At 41.5% G+C, this 22,812-nt stretch overlaps 2 protein-coding genes across 5 annotated transcripts in view; one reads left to right on the forward strand and one right to left on the reverse strand.

Annotated features, from left to right (window-relative positions):
* ZDHHC14 (zinc finger DHHC-type palmitoyltransferase 14) overlaps nucleotides 1-9,292 on the reverse strand; it is a 93,868-nt gene extending 84,576 nt beyond the window's left edge. For all 4 annotated transcript variants that reach the window (XM_054279397.1, XM_054279395.1, XM_054279396.1 and 1 more), the window contains exon 1: nucleotides 8,008-9,292. In XM_054279397.1, the coding sequence (XP_054135372.1) occupies nucleotides 8,008-8,258 (251 nt within the window). In that variant the 5' untranslated portion in view covers nucleotides 8,259-9,292. The remainder of the gene's footprint in view (nucleotides 1-8,007) is intronic.
* Nucleotides 9,293-9,362: 70 nt separating this feature from the next.
* TMEM242 (transmembrane protein 242) overlaps nucleotides 9,363-22,812 on the forward strand; it is a 40,858-nt gene continuing 27,408 nt past the window's right edge. Inside the window, exon 1 of the mRNA XM_054279943.1 lies at nucleotides 9,363-9,432. The gene's annotated coding sequence lies outside the window, so the exon portion shown is untranslated. The remainder of the gene's footprint in view (nucleotides 9,433-22,812) is intronic.

Here is a 22,812-nt window from a genome sequence, read left to right on the forward strand (position 1 = left end):
CTGCATATTTACTACAACAAATGCACACTGCCAGTATTTACTGCAGTAAGCAACTTCAGGGTACAGCAGGGGTGGAAAAACATAAAACAAAACCAGCTGTGATCCCATTAGCCAAGCTCATTATGTAAGACCTCATTAGGCACCATCCCACAATAATGTGAATAAACCCTATGGACACTGATGAAATGGAAGTGATATACACAGAATTGTATCATCATATATAATCACTAGAGCACACTGTCAACTTAGTAGTTGAAGTTCTAGGATCCATTTGGGTAAGAGCTCCACTGATGCACACTGCAGAAAGCCCCTTTGCCTATTCACTGCAGTATGAGCAGGAGCTCAAATACAAACAGAAAGCACACAGTAAGGGACAGGGTGCGTGTTGCCCTAAATTAAAAATTCCAAACACCTTCAGCATCCTTCCATAAGTATGTTTTATGTTAGTATGATTTAGTACTTCTGCAACATGAGAAACATAAACAGAATTTTATTTGGGCTGTTGCATACAAGCTTCATCTTGGTTTCTCAGTTTGTCTCTTTGCTTTGTAAAAAATTTATCCACTTTACAGTTTTGTATCAAGTTCTGAAATACAAATGAGCTGCAACTATATGAAGTTTAACAAACTTTTGGTAGTTCCAGCTGACTTCAGGGGATTTTCCCCCTTTTCTCCATCAGCTTTGCCACATCAAAGATGAACTGCACTGCTATGTGCAAACTTTTACTAGTAGCTGAAGTGATGATCAGCTGCTACAGGCTCACTTTCAAGAATAACCTATCAGAATAAGAAAAATTTCCTAGATAAAGATGTTCAACTTTTTAAGCAATTTTTCAAAATGTTCCAGTATTTTAAGCTAGTGTTATAGGGCTTTTTGTCTGGGCCATTTTGAAACAAGCATGTAGCTTAGAAAGTTAAAAATATTCTTAGGTGTTAAAATCTACAAAAAACCCCAGATATTTTTAATACAGTATTTTGCCATCCCTCCTCCTGCCCATACTGAGAAGAAAATTTCTTGGTCATCCAGATTCACTGAAATACTTAGTTTTGCATGAAATGCCATTTACAAAATAATAATGCAACATGATAGCTATGACAAATTAATCATATAGCAACAAAGGTATTTTTTGCATAATTATCCCAATTTTCAACATGAAATTAAAGAATACTTTACATGAACCTAAACATTTAACATGATTCCTGAGAAACCAGCTTGAAGAAACACCTGAAAAAAACCATCTTTCCTTTAAAAAAACAAAAAAATTTTTGCAGAGTTGATATGAGATGACTTCCAGATACCCACATGACAATACCAGTCTTCCAAGATGAACAGATAGAGATTTCAATAGTGTAAATTCATTTAACATGACTACACTAGTCTCCAAAAGATACATTTTATATCTTTAACACACATTCATTCAGAGAAAGGGACAACAGCAACTACTCAGGGAAGGACAAAATAAAACAGGTGCAATAGGTACATATCAATAATAAAAACCTCAAACTTTTCAGTGATAAATTAAGATAGATTGTATCAAACAACTGTCACAAGATTACAAGTCATATTCTGGAGATTCAAGATGTTTATAAATATTTGAAAATATATATATATATACACACATGTATATATATACATGTATATATATACATATATATGTGTGTGTGTGTGTATAAATGTATACATATACATACATACATATATATATACACATACATGCATACATATACATATATATGTATGTATGTATGTATGTATGTATGTATGTATAAAAGAAGAACTAAACTATTAAAATTACCTTTTCCCCCTTCTCTGGAATGAATATAAAATATTCCAGGTAAGGATTTATACCTATCTACAAGACTTATTGTGAGCCTAGAAATCGCCCACCAGCCAGCAGTGACTGAATTTCCCAAGGCTTTGGGTGACAAAGCTGACCATTAATGTTCACACTTCAAAGCAACACAAGGTCCCCAAATGATATAGTATCTAAGAAGCCAACATTCCATTATACCACTTTAGTCCCTATTTTTATTTCCCTGCACCTCCACAAAGAAAAGATGGAAATAGAAGTAGAAAAAATTTTAAAAGTGTTCAAAACTTCTACACGAAACAGGAGATAAAGGCCATCAACTAAGCTGAATGAAAAAAAAAATCCCCAGCCAAAACCAAAACAAAACCACCAAAAACCAACAAACCAAACACCCTCATAAAGGAACAAAAAAAAGCTGTTTTGTAAAGTGGGTTAGTGTTACAAAACCATTAAAAGTTTCTGCAGTTTCAGGGGAAGTAAAGACACAACTTTTAAAAACATGAGAGGTTATCCTTCCATTATCCTCACAGAATTTTACTGTGAAAAATGAAGCACTTACTCATTGTCCATTTCCATGTAAACAGACCTAGCCTTGAGAAACAGAAGTGCATAACCTAATATCAAATGCCATTAGTTAAACTGAAATAATTCTGCCCAGGAATTTTATCATACAATTCATTCAAAGCAGGTTTACAAGTTTATACTGACATACCTACTCAGTGATGCACTACTTTTGAGATATGGTAGTACAAAACTACTCCCTTTTGGCCAGGGAGAAACTTCAGCAGACACACTTGCTCAGATCACTGAGAAACTTAGGAGATCTTTTGTAAACAGAAGTCCCTCATCAAGCAAATAGTATGAGATATACTTAGTAGATGGGTGATATTTGATTCTGACAGCTAACATTTTCAGGGCAATTAAGAGCAAAGAATAAACACTCTGCTTGGAATGCATACGGTCCCTTAGAAATCATTTGCTCAACACAAAGTGTAAACCCTAAAGATGAGACTAACTCTATTCCACGTTGTTTTCACTAAGTTATCAGAGACACGTAATATGACAAAATAAGGAACAGAAATATTCCTCTGATTTAATTTTAATGACAGGTTTAAAAAAAAAAAACCCAGCAAAGTAAAACTGAGAGAAAAGGACACCTACTCAACACTGTACTCACCTATGTCACCATGCACAACTAGGCAGTGACTGCCTTCCATGTAGAAAAGGATGCAGTTCTCTTGTTGAATAATAATTTTAGTTTATATACTACGATGTTTGCTTTAAAATACATTTTGACATCTTCAACTAGAAATGCCCTATAAGTTTAGAGCAGCCTCTAACAGTTCAAGTCACATTGCTACCACTTTCTTCTAAGAACTTATAGTTTAAGGACAGGGTCATCAGGAGGCACAAGTAATTTACCTGTCTTAAGGGCAGAGGAACGAAGATAAAAGAGGTTATCATAGGAACATTCCATCTATTTGGCATACAATGTCATGCTAAGAGACCACCTCTTGCAAGAGCAGAAAACACCTGCCATAAGATGAGAAGGGTTGTTGATACCACAGTGAAAATGCTCAGCTTACTGACATCAGTGTTTACACACAGAGATTTGTTGCAGTGAGCAGCAAGTTACACCACTCCACCATAGAAGTTCAATATTGAACAACCACACATGGCATCAGAAAGTGTGACTCATGAACGTCCTCCAGTCACACCGGTTTTCAAAGTGGGAGGCATGGAGCAGGTTGCCAGCAACTGCGAGAGCACCGAAATCAATGGTTTGTACACACGTATGCACATAAACAGCCCCAGTTTAAACAATTTTCCAGCATACATCCTTTGCAAGAAAATGCAATTACACAAATGCTCACTAAAAAAAAATAAATTTAAAAAAATCAAGTGCTAGTTAGCTCAAAACAAACAAACTAAAAAACCCTCCAGCTTGCTGAATCAGTGCAAGCGTCAAATGGTATCAGAAGTGATAGAGCTCTGATTCACATTTACAGAGGAAAAAGCTGCACTGCTTCAGCCCTTCCACCATCCTACCATCTGTTTCAACCTTCTTCCAGAGCCACTCACCCTGCAAATAAGTTGACAGAAGAAAACATGACTCTGCCGGAGTCAATTCAGTTCAGTCGGCATCTCTCCTTAAACCCACGTTTTAAGGGAAGTTTAATTTGCCTGCCTGAGCTGAAGCAGCTCAGGTGCAGACATGTTCCCTCCTGCCACCTGCCCAGCAAGCCCCAAGAGGAAAAGGGGCACCCAGAGGCAACTCACAGTAGCAACATAGCTGAGGTCATCAGCCACCTCTCTGGAACTCGTGATCTTGTGCATCCACATGAGATTTGCCATTCAATGACAATACATTTATTTCACAAATGCTGCTGTGTTAAATGTGTCACTCAGGCCCCATTTTGCTTTCCTGTAACCTACAGAAACAGGACCCTAAACGACCATGAGCATAAAAGGCTCTTATTTCTTTTGAAAATGTATACCTAGCTAAGTGCAGTAAGTATGAAGTATGTTAGTTCTGCCTCTATTGCACAAATAAAGAACTCTACACACATGCAAATACAACGGTTCAACTGGCTACAAACAGCAACAGATCTGCCCTTCAGTTACAGATGCCATCCTTGCTCTGTGGAGAGGTAATTTGTTTTCTAAGCTTTAAATGCAGCTACCTTGATAAATGAGTGCTAAGTAGTTTGGAAAAATACACATCTCTGTGTATTGGTGCAAGGCAAAGGAAAAAACCAAAATGCAACACAAAGCCAAATTTACAAGAAAAAAGAAGAAACAGCTAAATAACTCAAGGTTAGGGTTAGAAAAAAGTTTCAAGATAATGTAAAATATCCAAATTTCCAAGACAAATTCAGTAATTTGTGGTGTCTCATCTTGAACAATTTAAAATAGGCATAGTTTTTAAGAACAGCTCAGCACAGCATCCCTCTTAGGACCCATAAGTGCTTGCAATCATTCACATTACATTTAATAAAAAAGTTACAGAAATAAAACTGCTTGTTATTTGCAATCTCTTCCTTTGGAAAGGCAGAGAAGCAGGACTTATAAATATTTTACCTGCTCGAAAACTCAGGGCTTGTTGTTTTTCTTTTAAGCAAATTCTGGCTTATCTCTTTGAAAATGAAAAAGAACAGTGAAATGATAAAAGGAAGAAGTGGTGATGCACTTTGAGTATATGAGAGATAAAAGTCAACAGAGAGAAGGGAATAAAACCAGCTGAAAGCAGGAGATGGAAAAAGTAGGCAGGAAAAAAGCACAAAAGCATATATATAAAGAAAGAAAGATTACAAAGGCATGACTCAATGTCAAAAGCTGTACAGGTCAAGATGTGTGACATACATTTGCTTTTGGAGACATAGGATTTGCTGACTCTGAGAAATGTATTTCTTCCCTGAAGAGTATTCCAAAGCACATGAGATACAGCTCTGGATGTATGGATGTCAAGAGTAAAACAGAAGGGAGGGAAATCACACTGCAGGAACAAACAAAGCCAAAGTATAAAGAACACGTCAGCATGTTTATGTTAGCATGATGCTTTCCAAGGAATTAGCTGTCAAAGTATCTTTCCTACTTCCCCCCTTCCCAGCCTGTAACTGGGGAATTACCTGAACCAAGAGTACCCATTTTCAGGTTTCCAAAACCAAAGGGAACAAAATAATTTATTTTCACTGTAGCAAAAAAAGAACAAACATTTCCAAGAACATACAGGTCACCTCCCTCTTCAATGGCAGTCTGACCTTATGTTTCAGGGCACACGTTCATTTACAAACCATTTGCTCCACAGGTACACGAAGGATTGAGAGACATTTCTGTCATACTCAATAAATGGCTGGTTAATGAAGAACTCCATAATCAAATCAGCCAATGGCAGTGACACTTAACACTCAAGATGTTATCACTGATCAATACACACTACTATGAACAGACAAAAGTAGAAAGTGGTTGAAAGTAACACACTTCAGTAAGAGCACACCTCTTTCTAACATTAACAATCCTCTGCAGTCTAACTATCACAGACATACTGAACACCATTCTCACAGTCTTTAGATTGGGGTTTTAATTAGCCTTCAGAGGATGAGTAACAATTTTTCAATGCAAGGGCTTTCTAAAGACCAAAATCTACCTTATCATTATAAAAATGAAATACCATTGTCACCTTCTACTTTGATTTTCCTTAGAAGTGCAAGTGATACAAGAGTGACTCAAGACCAGTACACAGAGAATTTATATAGTTCTATTATATAAAGCCCAAGATTCCTCTCTGCTTCAAGACTGCCAGCAAGAGTAAGCACCAAGTATATATGAAAATCCTTGACTAAAAATCTTGTCAATCACAGATGGTTACACTGCAAATATTCTCAAATACTCGATGGAAGTTGCAGAATTCAACTCTGGTAGAGCATGTAGCTCACAGTAGTGATGAAATCAGGTGGTGATGAACAGCTAGCAGCTCATCCTGTTTTAGAAGTTCTGAATCATGCAGCTGCAAAGAAAATTTATCTCTGAAAGATCAAAGTGTCAAAACATATAAATAAATTGCAAATGGTGGCTTAATAAATCAGTTTTACAATCCTGATTATAAAACATTATACTTTCAATGTTCTGGTATCTGCAGAAGTCCAGCAGGCTTCAGAGGCTGTGCTGAAGGTGATGAGACTGCACACAGACAGAAGTGTTAGCCCAGATAGAAAAGCTTTCCAAAAGCTCGATCAAGGCAAAGGGCAGAGAGCAGCACCCAGTCCTAATGCAATACTATCACACTATTAAAGGTTACACCTTTAATACCCATTTAAAACCAGGAAAGTAAACACACTTGCAGTGTGGATACCATCATTGTCTGTGTTATTTCAACTACTCAAATGCTGCTTCATAATGTCTGCAGGAGAATTTACATTTAATAAATCCCCCTAAAGTAAACTGGAGCCCACTAATGACAATTCATCTACTGAGTTCACATATACATTTAGCCACTGGTTACCTCCTGAGCATTTTTACCTTCTTTACTGCTACCACAATTGTTGAGATGATCTGCATTTAACAGGTACAATTTAGAGTTTGTTAATATCCTTATCTTCTGGCTTGAAGACACCAAGTAATGAATGACCTTTGCTTTTCAACTGTACTGCTTAGCAAAACAATTTCTGGGGGCAGCATTGAAGCTTAGTTATAAATAACAGTTCTTATTTCAGAAAAAAAGTAATTTGAAGATAGTTTACTGCCACAAGTCAAACCACAATAATTTAAAGCAGGTAAAGGAGCACTACTAACCCTTTACAATAACTCAATTATTCTTATGGGAAGTATTTTAGCAGTGTGAACTTCTTTGTACTTGGCTCCTAAATAAAAGCAACTAAATAAAAGTTACACAATATTGCTCACATCAAGTGCCTAATTCTTTACTGCCATGTGTAGTTAATTTAACTACTACAACATAAGAGCAAAAATCAGTATATTTGATTTGCTGTCACTGTATGTTCACTTTATACAGATGAAAAGGACTCCCGAGCTACAGAGAAAAAGGCCCTAGAAGGACGCCAGAAGCTTACCTAAAAAAAAATACAATCAAAACCTCCAAGCAAATGTAGCTTCAACTAAGACTAAACTCCCATACAAGTTATCACAAAGAGAAAGTAATGCTGTTACCTAGTGGTGGAAAGCTAGGTACATGCAAAATTCTTCAGCTCTTTTTTTTTCTCCTCACTTCAAATTCTTGTTTACAAGCTTTTAAGATGATGTCAAGAGAAAAAAATAATCATGCTCAATTAATAAACTTATGAAAAATACTGCTTTTCTTGCATTCAGTTCTGTGACAAAGGGTCAGTACTTTTGCATGTGCCAGTTTTGATTCTCAGAGCAACTGACAGATGAGGAGCCTCAATTTCCTGGTCATCCCAAACCGGCTGTTTTGTTTTACACTCCTCTTTCAACACCAGCAAGTGCTGGAAACCTGTGGTATAAAAGCAACTGCAACTTTAATTCTCATTAGTTTTCCACAGAGTATGATAACCCAAACTGTATTGTGCACCCCTCAGCATCTTATCACATGGTATTTTCAATTATATAAATCAATATTGGTGGCATTCTCCTAAATAAAAACGTTAGTGTTGCTTTCAGCCAGAAAATAAATACCTAGAGGAGGACAAGGGATACATGAAGACTTTAAAGCCACTTACTCAAATGCAAAGAAGAGTCCACTGGTGACCAAGATGAGAACAAGAGTCAGGTAGAAGACTCCAGTCTGTCGAGCCATCATGATCCTCCCATTGCAGAAGAATTTGTTTCTTCCAGGAAAAACCTCCCATTTTCTCTTGGGAACTGATTTCTTTTTCTTATGGGGAGACTCCATGGGAGACGAAGAGCTGTGTGTGCTGATCTGACTGTATTCACAGTCTTTCATGGGCCCACTACCACCTCCAGGAGTCATCAAGAAAGAGTAAAATGTGGGGAGAACCCCACCAAAAATATATACAAATATATATGTGCAAATATTCTTCTGACCAAGAGAGCCCTCTCCACCAGCCCCAGTTAATAAAAAAAAAGCAAATAAAACGATGAAAAGTCTGCTACCAGATTAGCAATAGGTGTATCATGCAAACACCACTTAACTCTTCAGAAACCAAAGCTGTCATATCAGAAACGCTTGAGAGGGATCCTTCCTTCCTCCACCAGTTACAAAACAGCCACGTAGGACAATCCTTTTAAAAACAACTTATCACAAAACAGGACAAAAAGAAAAAAGTAATGATAAATCAGTTAGGCTCTCAAAAAAAAAAAAAATCAGTCTTTTTACATCAAGTTTATTTTCAAATGGGAAGGTTTTTTCCTTCCCACGCACACCCTGAGAGTTTTCTCCGAGGGTCAAAAGGTTGGTCAAGGCAAGGTTTAGCAATCGAGTCTATCATTCATAGAGATTTGTTATAATCCTCCTTTGCGCAGCAGATTCCACTGCTAAAAATGACCATTCCTAAGACGTTCCCTCGAGAGACACGCGAAACAAATCATTAAGGGGGAGGGGAGGGGAAAAAAAAAAAAGAAAAAAAGAAAAAAGGCAAGTAAGGAACCAGGCTGCAACTCCAGCTTCCGAAGAACACTTGAAGCTCTCCTCTTGCCGAAGCCGCAGTCCAGCGGGCAGCGGCCGCCGCTCCGCGCAGACCGAGGGGCGCAGCGCTGCCCTGTCACCGCTCCACAGCAGGGGACTCTCCCGAGCCCGCGGCAGCCCGGGCCACGGCCGCTCGCCGACAGACACCAGCGCTTCGGGAGCGGGTCCTCCTCATCCTCCCCGCCCGCGCCTCCCCTACACAACAGGTCCCCGCCGCCGCCTCATGCCGCCCAGCGCCTCGGCCCCGCGGCAGGGAGGGTGGGAGGCAGGGGACACGGAGGCTTCTCCGCCGCTAGATCTCTGCCAGCACTTCTCCCTCCCCGCACCATCCTCGCCGCCCGGCTCAGCGCCGCCGCTCGCACCCCGCCCCGCCGCAGGCTCTCGCCCACGGCCCGCGGCGGTGCCGGGCCCCCCCCCGCATCCCGCCCCCTCCCCCGGCGCACGGGAGCGGCTCCCCGCCGGCGTCCCCGGCTTCGCTGCGCTCCGGCCCCGCAGCAAGGTGAGAAAAACGCCCGGCTTCCCCCTTCGCGAACCGGAAAGCGGCGACTTTCTCTTCACCCTTCTTTACGAGCCTCTATCCAGGTTTCTCCCCGGCAGCCAGACCCCGAAGCAGCAGCTGCCACCACCTCTTCATTTTCAAGGGGAGGCGGTAACCACCGCAGCGCCGGCCGCCCGCCCGTCCGCCCGCCCGCCCGCGGGAGGAGCCGGCGGGGGACGGGACCACACAGCCGCGCACCCTCCGCCGCTCCCGGCCGGTCGGTCACTCAGCCGCTTCTCGGCGACAGGGCAGCAGGTCCCTCGCACCAGCCGGCCCGGCCCGGCCCTCTCCGCGGCAACTGGAGCGCGGTGACTGCACTAACTCTTCTCCATCGCCACCCCCCGCAGGCAGCCGCCCGCCGGCCGGGCTGGAAGCGCAGGGCAGCGAGCCGGGCAGCGGGTGTCCGCGCTGGAGCCCCGCTCCCACTGCCGCCGCCTCCTGCTCAGCCGAGCCGTCCCCGACCCACGATCCGCTGAGCCGCGAGCGGTGTGTGCCGCCAGCCTCGGGCGGCAGCCGCGTCCTGCGCCGCTCCCACTGCCGGGCCGAGGGCGGGCGAGTCCCGCCAGCGAACGGTGGACACGGAGAAGCCCCGCCCGTGCGGCCCGACCTAGCGGGATCGGCCCCCGCCCCGTGCGGGCTCGGACACGGCGCCCAAGACACGCCCCTCCGCCCGCCGGGAGTTGTAGTTTCGCTCAGTTGTAGTTTTGCCGCCGGAGGCGGGACGGCGTCGCGCGGGACTACAAGCCCCAGCATGCCTTCCGAGACGTCTTGGCGGGGCGGGGCGGGGCGGAGCCGAGCCGAGCCGAGCCGAGCCGAGCCGAGCTGAGCTGAGCTGCATCGCACCGCACCCGCGGCTCTCGGCGAGTGGAGACTCTCCCCGGCCTACCCCGCATCCGTCGCCCCATGCACTGCCCCGCTTTTCCTCGGGCAGCCGTACGTGCCCTCCCCCGCCGCGGAGGACCGCGTCCGAGTCATTCAGTCAGGCCGGAAGGCCGGCGCTGGAACCCCCAACTGGTCCCGTCGGGAGCCGCGCCGCCCCGCCGCGTTCCGGGTCAGCCGGTGTAACTCAGAGGTGGTTCCTCTCCTCTCCACTCCTGTGCCCCCCGCCCGAAGCCCTCGACTGCCCCGGAGCTGGGCCAGCGCGGCTGGCCCTGCTTCTCCTGCGTGCCAGTGCTTCCCTGCTCCAGCGGCGGCATCCACATGTTCCATTCCGCTGCTGGAATCACAGAGCCGGCTAAGTTGGAAAAGACCTTTGAGATCATCCTGTCCAACGTATGAAGTAACACCATCTTGTCAACTGGACTATGGCACTAAGTGCCACATCCAGTCTTACCTTAAAAACACTTCTAGGGATGGTGACTCCACGACTTCCATGGGCAGTCCATTCCAATGTTCAGCCACCCTTCCTGTGAAGAGCTTCTTCCAAATGTCCAGCCTAAACTTCCCTGGGGCAGCTTAAGACTGTGCCCTCGTGTCCTATTGCTGGTTGCCTGAGAGAAGAGACCTCCATCTGGCTAGAACCTCCTTTCAGGTTTTTGTAGGGAGTGATAAGGTCTCCCCTGAGCCTCCTCTTTTCCAGGCTAAACAACTCTTATTTCCCTCAGCCACTTCTCCTAGGACTTGTGTTTCAGACCAGCCTTGTTGCCCTTCGCCATACATGCTCCTGATCTCAGCATCCTTCCTAAACTGAGGGGCCCAGAACTGGACACAGCACTCAAGGTGCTTCCTCACCAGTGCCAAGTACAGGGGAAGAATGACCTCTCTGCTCCTGCTGGCCATACTATTCCTGATGTAGGCCAGTATGGACATTGGGGCACACTGCTGGAACTACAAGGTTTGTCCACCAATGCTGACATGTTCATACAGACCCTCACTGTGTCCTGACTGCACATCCCAGGAAGTACTGCACATCCTGGAAAGGTATCAGCCGCAAAGGGAAAGCTTTCCTATAAATGCCATCCTGCACCAAGGCCTTCTCACATGGGCACTGGTGCAGGGGCGCCTGCAGAAAGCCCAGAGAGGCTCCCCACAATAAGGCAGAACCACTCTCAGAGCTGCTTGCTGTTGTTTCTGCCTAGTATGTTCTCCATATCCATCCAAAGAGGAGCTATGGAGCTGGTGACAGGTCTGAGCACCTTATGACGAGCAATTGAAGGAACAGGGGTTGTTTAGCCTGGAGAAAAGGGGGCTTGGGGACAGTTCACTGCTCTCTGTAACTACCTGAAAGGAGCTTGTAGCCAGATGGGGTTTGTCTCTTCTTCTAAATAACAAGCAACAGGACAAAAGGAAATGCCTCAAGTTGTGCCAGGGAAGGTTTAGAGTGGATATTAGGAGAAATTCTACACTAGGAGTATAGTCAAACAGTGGAACAGGCTGCCCAGGGAAGTGATGGAATAACCACTTACTGTAGATATGGTGCTTTGGGACATGGTGGATTTAGCAGTGCCAGGTTTACAGCTGAACTCAATGATCTTATAGCTCTTTTCCAAACTAAATTATTCTATAGTTTTATGTTAGCACTGGCATAAACTAGTGCTAACAAAGATTCATTTTGATTCATCTTTTACAGTTTTGCAGAGCTGTGTAAGCTATAGAGAATGAACTAGTTTGGGACATGCGGTAGGAATCAATACAGTTCAGAAAAGCCACAAGCAAACTGAGCAAACTTTTGTAAAAAGTTGGGGAAAAAAAAGTTGGTTACAATCACCTGCATCTCTCATGACTGAATGTTGTCCTAGGAGAGACAGCAAAAACACATAAAGATGCAACTGAGTTCTCAGGCAATGTGTTTTCGTTTTCATAATTTCATTTTGAATTTTGAAATGGAATATTTATTCCTTTAATACAATAAGCTAATTCTTTATCCATAAACATTGCCTGATAACAAAGGGACCATGGAACAGACTGACCAGCACTGGGTAACTTCCCCTTCCTTGGAGTAAATTAATTACTTTGGTAACCAAATTACACACAGAGTAGACTGGTAGACACTCTCCTGGTGATTCTAAAATCCATTTTATTGATACGCAGAAATAATTTTGGCAATATTAATGACACATGGGAAAAATATGGGGGGGTTGTCTCCCTCTGCAAGGTGTAAAGAAGTAGGCCTTTGGCAGCAGGATGTAAAAATAGTTTCTGATATCATCTCTCATGAAAATGCATTGGCATCCTTTCTCCACACATATAATAGATGCTGCTACATTATTCCTTCCCATCTCCTCCTCCTCCTCTTGTAGTGCCTGTTGTCAGCAGTTTGCCTGCAATCTCACAACTTAGATATCACAGCATTTTTTATTCTTTGAAATGGTCTTTATAAACTGCTAATAACTTTTCTTTCTTTCTTAATGAATACAGCACCTATGTATTCAGAAGGCTGCTGACAGATTTTTTTTTGGTTCACTGACAAGCATTTTTAGTCTTCATCAGGTTTCTATTAGCATATTGCTGGAGCTCTGTCTTCAGTGCTTTGACAATATTAATGACTGTATCATGTCAAATGGCACTGTTCTCTCCTGAGATTATGGAATATTTTAGACATTCACAAATAGAGCTAATGGTTTATGCAAAAATGTCATTGTTGGCTTATCTTCACAGGTAGCACTCAGGCTAATTTCAGAAACACTCTTCAAAAGCGAAGCACTTGTAAACAATACAGCACCTCATTCAAGCTGCTGTCTCATGCCACAGTCTTTCCTTGGGTTTTAAGGCATTGTAGTTGAGAAGTGAACCTCAGGCATATTAACTGAGAGAAATACGTAAAGGACTTAGAGGAGTCCTGGGAAGAATAATTCTAAAAGTCAAACTCAGAAAACAAACACACTTTTATTTTCAATAGTGAATCTATTTTGATTCTACCAGGATCATCCAGTCCTACACATTGTACTTTTCATGATAGCCTATTTTAGTCCCTAATCAGTACTAGTATTGCATTGGAATTTTAAGTGTTATCCTTAAAATAAAATATGTGTTATCTTTAAAATAAAAGATATGTTGTCATGTCTTTTATATCAGTATCTCTTTGAAGTTTTTTTCAAAACAATTTGAAAACTCCCCTAAAAAAAGCACTAAATATCAATATTTCACCTGATTCAACATTATCCCTCAAGATATTTATTGTTAATTCACATGAATGAAAATTGGTTTGAGGCACTAAATAGTTGAAATCTTACAGTAGGTAGGACAAATATCCTCCTTTCAAAAAACTTTGTAGGTTCATGTGTTGTAGTATGTACTCTTCCAATTTCTTAGCTGTGACTCAGGTTGATCTCATGCAAAAGATGAATATGATGCAGCAATGTTACCTAGCTTAAAAGAAACCAAGACAGACTATCTTTCTATTAGGCAAATGCTAATGAAAAAGCTGTTGCTGCTGAAAATTCCTGTCTCTTACCCTGTCTGCAGTGTGGAGGTGTCACAAGGGCAAGTCTTGAAACAACAGGGAAGCTAATTTGCTCTGATGACATGTCACCTTACATTTATAGAATATCTGTTAGCATGCTTGATGGCAGAATCTGCTTGAATGTGTTGGAAGCAGTATCAGGAAAAGTATTTAACTTTGATTTGATTGAATAAACACAGAGTAGCAAACTTCAGCATTTTGGATGTAAGGTCTCTGTACACCATATATCCAGCACTGCCAAATTGCTTTTTGCTTCCAATCAGAAAAAGGTGCTTATATAAATAAATATGTAAAACACTTAAGGCATCAAATATTGAAGTGAAAGTCCTGCTATTATTACAGATGGAAAGTAAGTTAAGCACTGCTGTGGACACACTTTCCAGGCACATTTTAGACACCCTTCACAATCAATTTTGAAAAATAAATGAAAGAAATTCAAACAAAGTAGCAGTAACAGCACTGCCATGCAAGACACTGACAGTGTCTTGCACATTCCATACTTGCTGAATGCTACAGTACATCATACATGCCAGTTTACAATGTTGAGAGCAAATAATCCTAAGAGTTTTCTACAATATACCTGGTTTTCTAACCAAACATTTCTCTCCTTTATCTATGCTGTTTTTCAGAAGTTACCTCTCCCTGCCATCATTTTAGAGTCTTACCAACTATTTATTTTGTGAAAATACTTAATTTCTTTGAAAAAGCTTTTGTGCAAACTAGAAATATTACATTTTGTAGGCACTGGCAGGAACAGAGAGTGAGAATGCACATCAGAATCTCTCTAAAGAATAAGAAAATAAGGGGTTTTTAGGTCCAAAAAGCTGTTAAGTATCTCTTAAGTCTTGCTTTTGAAAGACCAAGATGGCTGTCATTTATTGTACAGCCTTCTAACAGAGTGCAACATGTATTACTTCTCTGCAGTGTGTGAGTTTAGAAGGCAAGATGAGGTAACAGAGCTTTTTCATTGCAAGTTCTGGAGACTAGAATCAATTTTGTATTTACATTTATCCACTGCATGTTGAAACCATATCTCTTTATTGGGGTGGCTTCCCCCCCGTTTCAAAGCATTAGAAACACAGCTGTTTGTAAGTTAAAAATCTGAAATTGCCTAATCATATAAAGTCTGGAATATTTTGGTAGTTTTTCAACTTCTGACTTTGGCCTTCTACCATACAGTTTCATTGCTTTGGATAGAAATCAGAATCGATGGATAATTTAATTTATTCCAGCAGAATAAAATGAGAATTCTCCTTAAAATGCAATTAAAATCCAGAAGTTTTTGGAATTGGCCATGCTTCCCTGATCAATGACTGCTTCCAAAGATGATGGCAGACAGTCTCCAAATCTTACAATTTCAACTGAAAAAATAAAGATGAGCATTGCATGAAGTTGTCAGTATGGTATTTTAAGCCTATTGAACATTTTGTCTTGCTCTAAATTGACTGAAGGGAAAAAAATTGTTTTTTCATTCTGTGAGACTGACACAGAATATGAGCCAAGCAAAAGAAATGGCCAAGAAAGTACAGTTACATGAGGAAAACCCCCATGTTTTCCAGTGTTACCAGTCACATCACAAGTTCCCTCACTGGAGCCAGGAAATAATTTTCCTTAATCTCTCATTATGTGTTAGTAGAGTGCACTGCACAAAGAGTGGAGTGAATTACAGTTTGTTTGATGCTTTGCTCCCCTGTGAAGAGCCTTGTAGGTGCAGAACAGCATCATTTATTAAGTTGGTACTGTACAGAAATTTCTGGTATCCTAGTCCCACTTCATCAAGCCAGTTTTTTGGTTTTTTTGGTTTTTTTTTTCCAGTGGTCTCCCTCTTTACAATATTTTTTAATTTTTTTTTTTTTTAAGGAATATATATGGGAAATGTACGTAGCACTTCAGAGAAATAAACAAATGATGGGTCACACCTATCTGTACTCTTTACCACACACCTGCTTTTCAGTTTCTGGCTGTTTTCAACTCCCTACCATTGAGCCAGGTCTTGTTCTTTGTGTTCTGCACGATTAATGTAAAGACAAGTGTCAGTGGGGGCAGTGGATGAAGCAAGCTGGATTTCCTCTTCCCACTGTGGCTGATGGGAGCCTGCCCGCAGGCTGACCAGGAGCCACCACAGCTGGCTGCCACCACATGGCAAAAGTGACAAAAAAAGTGAATGCTGAGCAGAGCTCACAGCTCACCAGCATCCAGGGAGGACAGCCTCTGTCGCTTCACATTTCCTTGTGCCTGAACCTGCAGTGAAGGGTGGCTGTTGGCCTGTCCTCTCCTCAGATCCTCCCACCCTCTCCCTTGCAGTCTCACCACAGCTTATTGGATGTTTTGCACAGCTGTCTTGGTAAAGAATATCAGCAGAATTCAAAAAAAACCCCCAAATTATTCACTTTTTTCCTTTTTCAGGAAGTTAATTTTCTGCTGCTTTGACATGCTGAAATGACTTGGCAAAGGACATGACAAAGCATGACAAAGGACTGCAACAAGGGAGGGGCAGGAACAGAATGCCCAAGGAAAGGGAAGTGAAAGAATAAAGAGCTTTCCTCTTGAAAAAAATATCTATTATATAAACTTGAATATATATAAAGTAAAGGGGCAGAGAGTAGGACTGTAGACAGCAGCTGGATTGGTCTAGGCTGCCACTGAACTTCAGGCTCAGCCAGGTGTACTCATGGAGGCACTCCATAGGATGCAAGAGCTGGCAAAACATGAGGACACAATTCACAGCTTAAAGACAGAAAAGGAAGGGAGAGCAGGACCTTGCATCCCTTAGTGCTGGGCTGTTAGAGCAGCCAGCTCATCACGACGTGCCCAGGGTGGTAGTATGTCAGACCCAAGAGCTTTAAAAAGTGTTGGCATCAATTTGTCTTTTTTTTCATTGATTTTCTAGAAACTTTTAAAAAATATAGTTAAACTTGAAAACTCTTCTCTCCTTTCCATTCAGCTGAGCAAGTTTCAACTTACTGTCTGTGAAGAGAAGTCCAACTGACACTTAAAACAATTGCCTCAGTATGTTCCCATAGGAAACAAAACAAAGAACACACCTCCAAAGGGCCACACAATTTAAAGGATGGCGTCAACTACAATTATTTTAATTAGCTAATTAATGTAGTAAAAATGTTTTGATACTGTTCTTTAACTAGGATCTTCTGTTTAAAAAAATACCCTTTTTACAGGTTTTCTTCTTCCCCTCCTGTTTCCTGCTTGAAGGTATAGAAGGAGCTGTACTTCTGGTTGACAAAACAATTGCAAGGACGCTCTGGTTTATCTCATATAGAACCTTTTTTGCCCCTCTCTGTGTATATTTCCTTGTGCCTCTTCCTTCTCTTCTCTGCTGCCTCAGTAAACACCCACTCACAGTACTGTGGGAAAGTAGGAACTTAAAATGCTTTGCTGTGGAGTGCAAGAAAGTGACTCCATCCAGCTTATGTGGGAGCATGACACTCATTTTGAGAAAAGCCTTCTTCATAATATACTTGTGGGCTGTTTCACTGTTTTGGACTACACATTTTGAGCACATTTACAGAAGCATTTACATCCATTGCTGTCAGTGGAACACATCCATGATGTCTTACATGGAGTAACACAAAATACAGAGAAGGTTTTCTGGAGGAAATCAGACAATTAGAGAATTCTGTGAATCTCAGAAAGGGGCTACCTGCATCATTAAACACTTAACTAGGCCATCTCAAAATTGAGCTAACTGCTTGTGAAATCTCTCTATTGTCACATTCAGCATCATTAACGGGGAAGATTTAGTATTATGTAGTTGCTTTTCTCTTGAGCCTTTCTTTTCTTTCCCTTTCTCTGCCTTCCACTTGGTTTTGTGTCTATTTGAGACCTGCCCACCCTCACTGTAAATACTTTATCTCAGCAAACAGCAGTGTTGGTCTTAGGTTTCATACCAACCCCTCTTTCCCACCTTCCTAACATAAAACAATGAGTAAAAACAATAAGAGAGAACAGGTAATTTTACACCTCTCAGAGCTATTGTTTTCAGAAGAATAAGCCAGGACTGCTGCTCAGGGGTGCAGCACTGCAATGATTGAATTAATTTCAAATTTGGAAAGCCTGAGTTCCTCCCCTTCCCCCTCACCAAATAGGATAAAAAAAATTAGTTCATTTACTTGGTAATTTATACTCTGTGGAATCTGAATATTCAATGAGCTCTGTATACAAAAGACTAGATATGACTCATGAATCATATGGCTGACAACACTGCAGTAAGAAAGGAAGTCTGACAATTAACAGAAATGTGATACTGATCATACACAAATGTGGTCAGAGGCATAAAACAAAAACATTTTTCTTCTATTTTTGTTCACGTATTTACTATAGTGATCATTCTGATATTTCTGTGAACACTTAAATGGATGAACTTTGCTCACAAGTGTGTGCTCAACTAGGTATGTGTTTATGGAAGCAGAGTTTTAGCAATTACTTCTGCTACTAGTACAACATCTTCTGATGGAAATCTGACTTTCACTTAATAAATGCATATTCCATATTGAAATCAACATAATGGCTCACTTCTAAGTGTTCTCAGAAGTTTGTCTTCTTCAAATATGTCTATGTGGGTGTCATTAGACCTATTTCTATTTTTTCCTGTAACATTTATTAATCTTAATTATTTTAACCAATAAATATTCTTTAAAAAATTCAAGAACTTATTACAAAAAAAGCTAGGGTACTATTTGGATGGTCAAGAGAATGTTTTGGCCAAGGTTCTGAGAATGATTGTAAATACTTTAGAACATATGCTTTTTACACCATAATAGGAGAACAAGCTTATAAATCTGATCTTTGTAGAGTTAGTTTAATCTAACTCTAGTGCTAATCTATTAGCATTCATCTAAATTAATTCTGATGAGCAAATGGCAGTCTGGAGTATAATCACATTTTAAACCAATAAAACTGTAACCAGCAAATCTGGGAAAACTATTCAGAATTTTAAAGAAAATTATTCATGCAATAAATAATATTCAAAGATTAGTCTTGGAGGCATTCTGAATTGGTCTGTTTTATTTGATTAAGAGAAGTGTAGGTACAGAATACCAGAGGGAATAAAACAGGAAAAAAAATTAACATTGATATACAAATATAAATATTTGTATGCAAAAATGTATTAAGTGGGGTTTCATATAGAAGGATGAAGTCTCCTTCCATGAGGACTGAGAGTCCTTCATGTAAACAGCATCAGCCCTTGATGCCTCAGAGATGGTGAATACTTGCTAAAGTTGATGGCTGAATCTTCAGGTGGCTACTCAGAGCTGAGGACTAGGGACAGAGGACATCAGCAGGGAAAACCTGGCATTCATTTCCTGTGGGAGAAACTGCAGGTGGACTTTTAGGGACACCATACTCAGAAGGAACACCTTGTGAGGGGAAATAATGTTTAAAAACTTGCTTTTTGTTGGTGTGTTTTTTTTTTTTTTTCCCACTTCTGAAGATAACTGCAATTAGGAAGATTTCTTCCACAGAGAAACTCTAACAAAAAGCAAATTACTGGTGGCATGAAGGGGCAGCTCTGGGGATTTATGAGAACCCAATTTAACTTCCTGGCTTTTTTGTGATTCTCTTCATCCAAGCCATCTGGCGCAGAGTAGCTTTTGGCACTCAGGTCAAAGCTAGGGCTTTCCTAGCGGACTGGCTCCACTAGGAGAGCCCTAGCTGGGCTGCCTTTCTTCACACTCACAGAGCTTATTTTAGTGCAAAATCCATCCCACGCTGGTTTTATCTGTGTGCCACAGCCCTGCCTGTCATGCATTATGCACAAGGCTCAGCAATTGTCTGCTGCAGTCCCTAACCACAGCACGTTGCTCACCATAAGCCTAGAGCATGCCCATCACCTTGTGCAGCCTACACCACAAACACACCCCAGCCCCTGTTATTGTGCTTTGCTTGCTGGCTGCCACTCTGCCTGCTCCTTGTGCAACAGCTCAAGAAATCCTGACAGCATCTCAGGCCTCTCCTCAGCCTGCCTGAGCCAGACAAGCCAACTCTAGATATCACATCTCAATACCTTGCAAGAACTTCTAGAATTATATGAAATACATTTTTTTTCCAATAACTTCATAACTTATGAGGTTTTGCATCTTGAAGACTAGCATTGCCTGTGGCACCATGCTGTGGTCTGTATTTGGAACAAGCAGCAGATAATCAAAAGCTCTGTGCATGCCAGATGCCTGTCTCAGAGTTAGCACCTGCCATTCAGCAGGAACTGGCATTCTGGGCAGCCATGCATATTCAGGAGGCATCTAGTACAGATGAGCTTCAGCAAATCCAAGGGTCTGCTTTCAGTCAAAGTCAGATCTTCAAAGCCATTCTCCACAGGTTATATCCCTACATAATTAATCTTCAGCAACAATGAAAATATTGATAGCTCTTGCCCAGTCTGGACTCCCCCATTGCCAGGAACAAAAGACAGGATTCACATTCCCACAGGATGTGTCTATGCAATTCTTACAACTACACTGAAGAGAAAAAATATCAGTCATTGTCAGCTCTCTGCTCTTCCAGAGTGGGTAGCTGGCACTCTCTCCCCCACTGCAGAACCTCAGCTTCTGCAAAGCTGGAGAACTTGTGTTTATTTCTGGCATTGCTGTCTTTTTATCTTGGATGAAGTGTCCATACCCAGCCAACCTGCACAAATGCTGGGTTGTGAGGGACTGTGCACTCAGCTTGTTGACCATGTGGACTGCCAGGACTCATGGAATGTCAATTTTCCAAATTCTGTGAGAATCCCTATGAGTGGATACATTCCACGCCATCTCTGTATGCAGGGTTTGGTGTGGTGAATCCTTCAATGTGGAATAGCCTGGTAAAATGATGTTTTTCAGTCTGAGTATATCTATGTCAGCCTCTAGGCAATTCTGAGCCCTGGGATGGTAGGCAAACAACACAGCCTCACAAGCACCACCTGGGTCTGTAGGACAAGAAAGGCATTACTTTAATGGATGTGCATTCCAACCAGTGCTTACAGGGCATAATTGTTCTCTTCATACATATCCAAAAAAAATATACTCATTTATTTCCTTCCTCTGCACCTCCTCAAGAAGACAAATACAAGTTTCCTCTCTATACAAAAAGACAAAAAAAAAAAGAAAAAAAATATCAATCCTCCCACTTCCTTTTCCCACCTCCTTCCAAACTCATGAAAACCACCAGTTTCTCTCTCCTCTCCACCAACCTACCGGAAGGATACAGCTCCCCATCTTCTTGCACTTGGTAAGATTAGCTCCTCCCCTGCCTCTGAGGAGTTGGAATGCTCCTTTTGAAGGTCAGTGATCAGGCCTGCATCTTGAAAGGCCCACACAAAAACAAAACCCAAACTCTTTGGGCAGATCAACTGTATCTCACTGCTTTGTTCCTGCTCCATATCCCCACTAGACAGAGGCAACCCACATTTCCTACTATCCCCCTCCAGGAGGCCAGCCATGGAGCCGAGATGGAGGAAAACACCTGTCTTCAAACACCTCACTCAAAATGGATGGCAAGCAGAAAACCTTAAATAAAACCATGTTGTACAATACATGTAGATCTAAGTACTTCTCACAAGTAGAAGAGTTCATCATAGTTAACCCCCTTGACTTCAATAAACCCAGGTGCTTATGTCTTAAGTCTCCATCTAGTGTTGCTATGCAGAGGCCACTTCAGAAAAGAAAGACTAGATTTGGGCACCATGGATAAGGGATGCTCAGGCTGGAAGCTGCTTGGGCTAATTCTGTTGCTTGGTGGGCTGACAGAACCCACGTGGCTCCTCCTTGGATGGGGTTTTACAGAGGGAGTCACTGTTAAAAGGGGAAGGTGCCAAAAGAGGTTTTGAAGAAATGCTCCATAGTATATGACTAGCAGCCAAAGCCAGCAGCAGTGCAGAAGCATGTCCTCCATAACATTTAAATTTCTTACACCAGGAGTGAGAGGACATCACTACTGCATGGCTTGAAGACAGACATACAGCTGGGGGGAAATAACTCTCTCATGCCAGCTGAGGATTCAAACCAAGTTTTTATTACAATGGCATACAATTTCCTGTTTTGAAGGAAATTTTCACGTTTCCTTCAAAAGAGGAAGGAATTCACTGGAGTGACAAAAGATGTCTAGATCTTGAAAAATGCAATTAGAATATAAAATTCAAAGAGAAATAGTATGATTTCTGAAAATCATGAAAATAAGAATACTCTTTTTGAAAATACTCTCTTTGAGAGAGCATACTCTTTTTTCAGTAATAATTAGAATGGGAATACTAATTTTAAATGGTAAGGATTTTGAATTTTGAATATTAACACACTCTTTTGAGCTTTAATTAAGAAGTTGATACAATTTATAATTTTGTAAGTAAAAAGCAAAGTTCCTTCCATCCTTACAAATGCTATTACTCTGTATTATTCTTTATATAATTAACTATTTGAGATTAATTGTATCAGTGAAACACATTACATTGTTGTTTTAACATTTGGGAAAGCAAAATAAATTGTATTGACCAACAAAGATCTCCTTAAAATCAGAGACAGCTTAGCTCACTGGAAGAACAGTGAGAAATTGTGCTGGTAGCTGCCAATGTTTTGGAAGGCCTGCTGGATCCAGTGGTAGTGATGTATTGCTTGGAACAAACACAAATTAGATCACAACAAACATCATAGGGGTCCATCAGCTGCATGGCCAAATGCCACTTTTATGCCCTCCAAAAGCATTTGCTGTCATGTCATTTTGTCACGTCTTTGTCCACGCACATGTCACAACCCTGGTGTTTATAAAGTTCAGAATTATACTTTTATTTTCTGTCAAAAATGAAACTAGGAAGACTCTCTTCAGTTGCTGCTTTTTTGTCTGCCTCATATCAGACAGGAATACCCTTTTATGTCAGTTCAAGGGATCACAATTCTTCATCCACCTGAAGAGGAAGTGAGAAAAGAAAAGAGAGAGCAAGGGAGCTTTCC

Source organism: Melozone crissalis, unplaced genomic scaffold (genome assembly GCF_028551555.1).
Source record: "Melozone crissalis strain CALT ecotype California unplaced genomic scaffold, PUWL_Pcris_2 ptg000027l_1, whole genome shotgun sequence".
Classification (NCBI taxonomy): domain Eukaryota; kingdom Metazoa; phylum Chordata; class Aves; order Passeriformes; family Passerellidae; genus Melozone; species Melozone crissalis.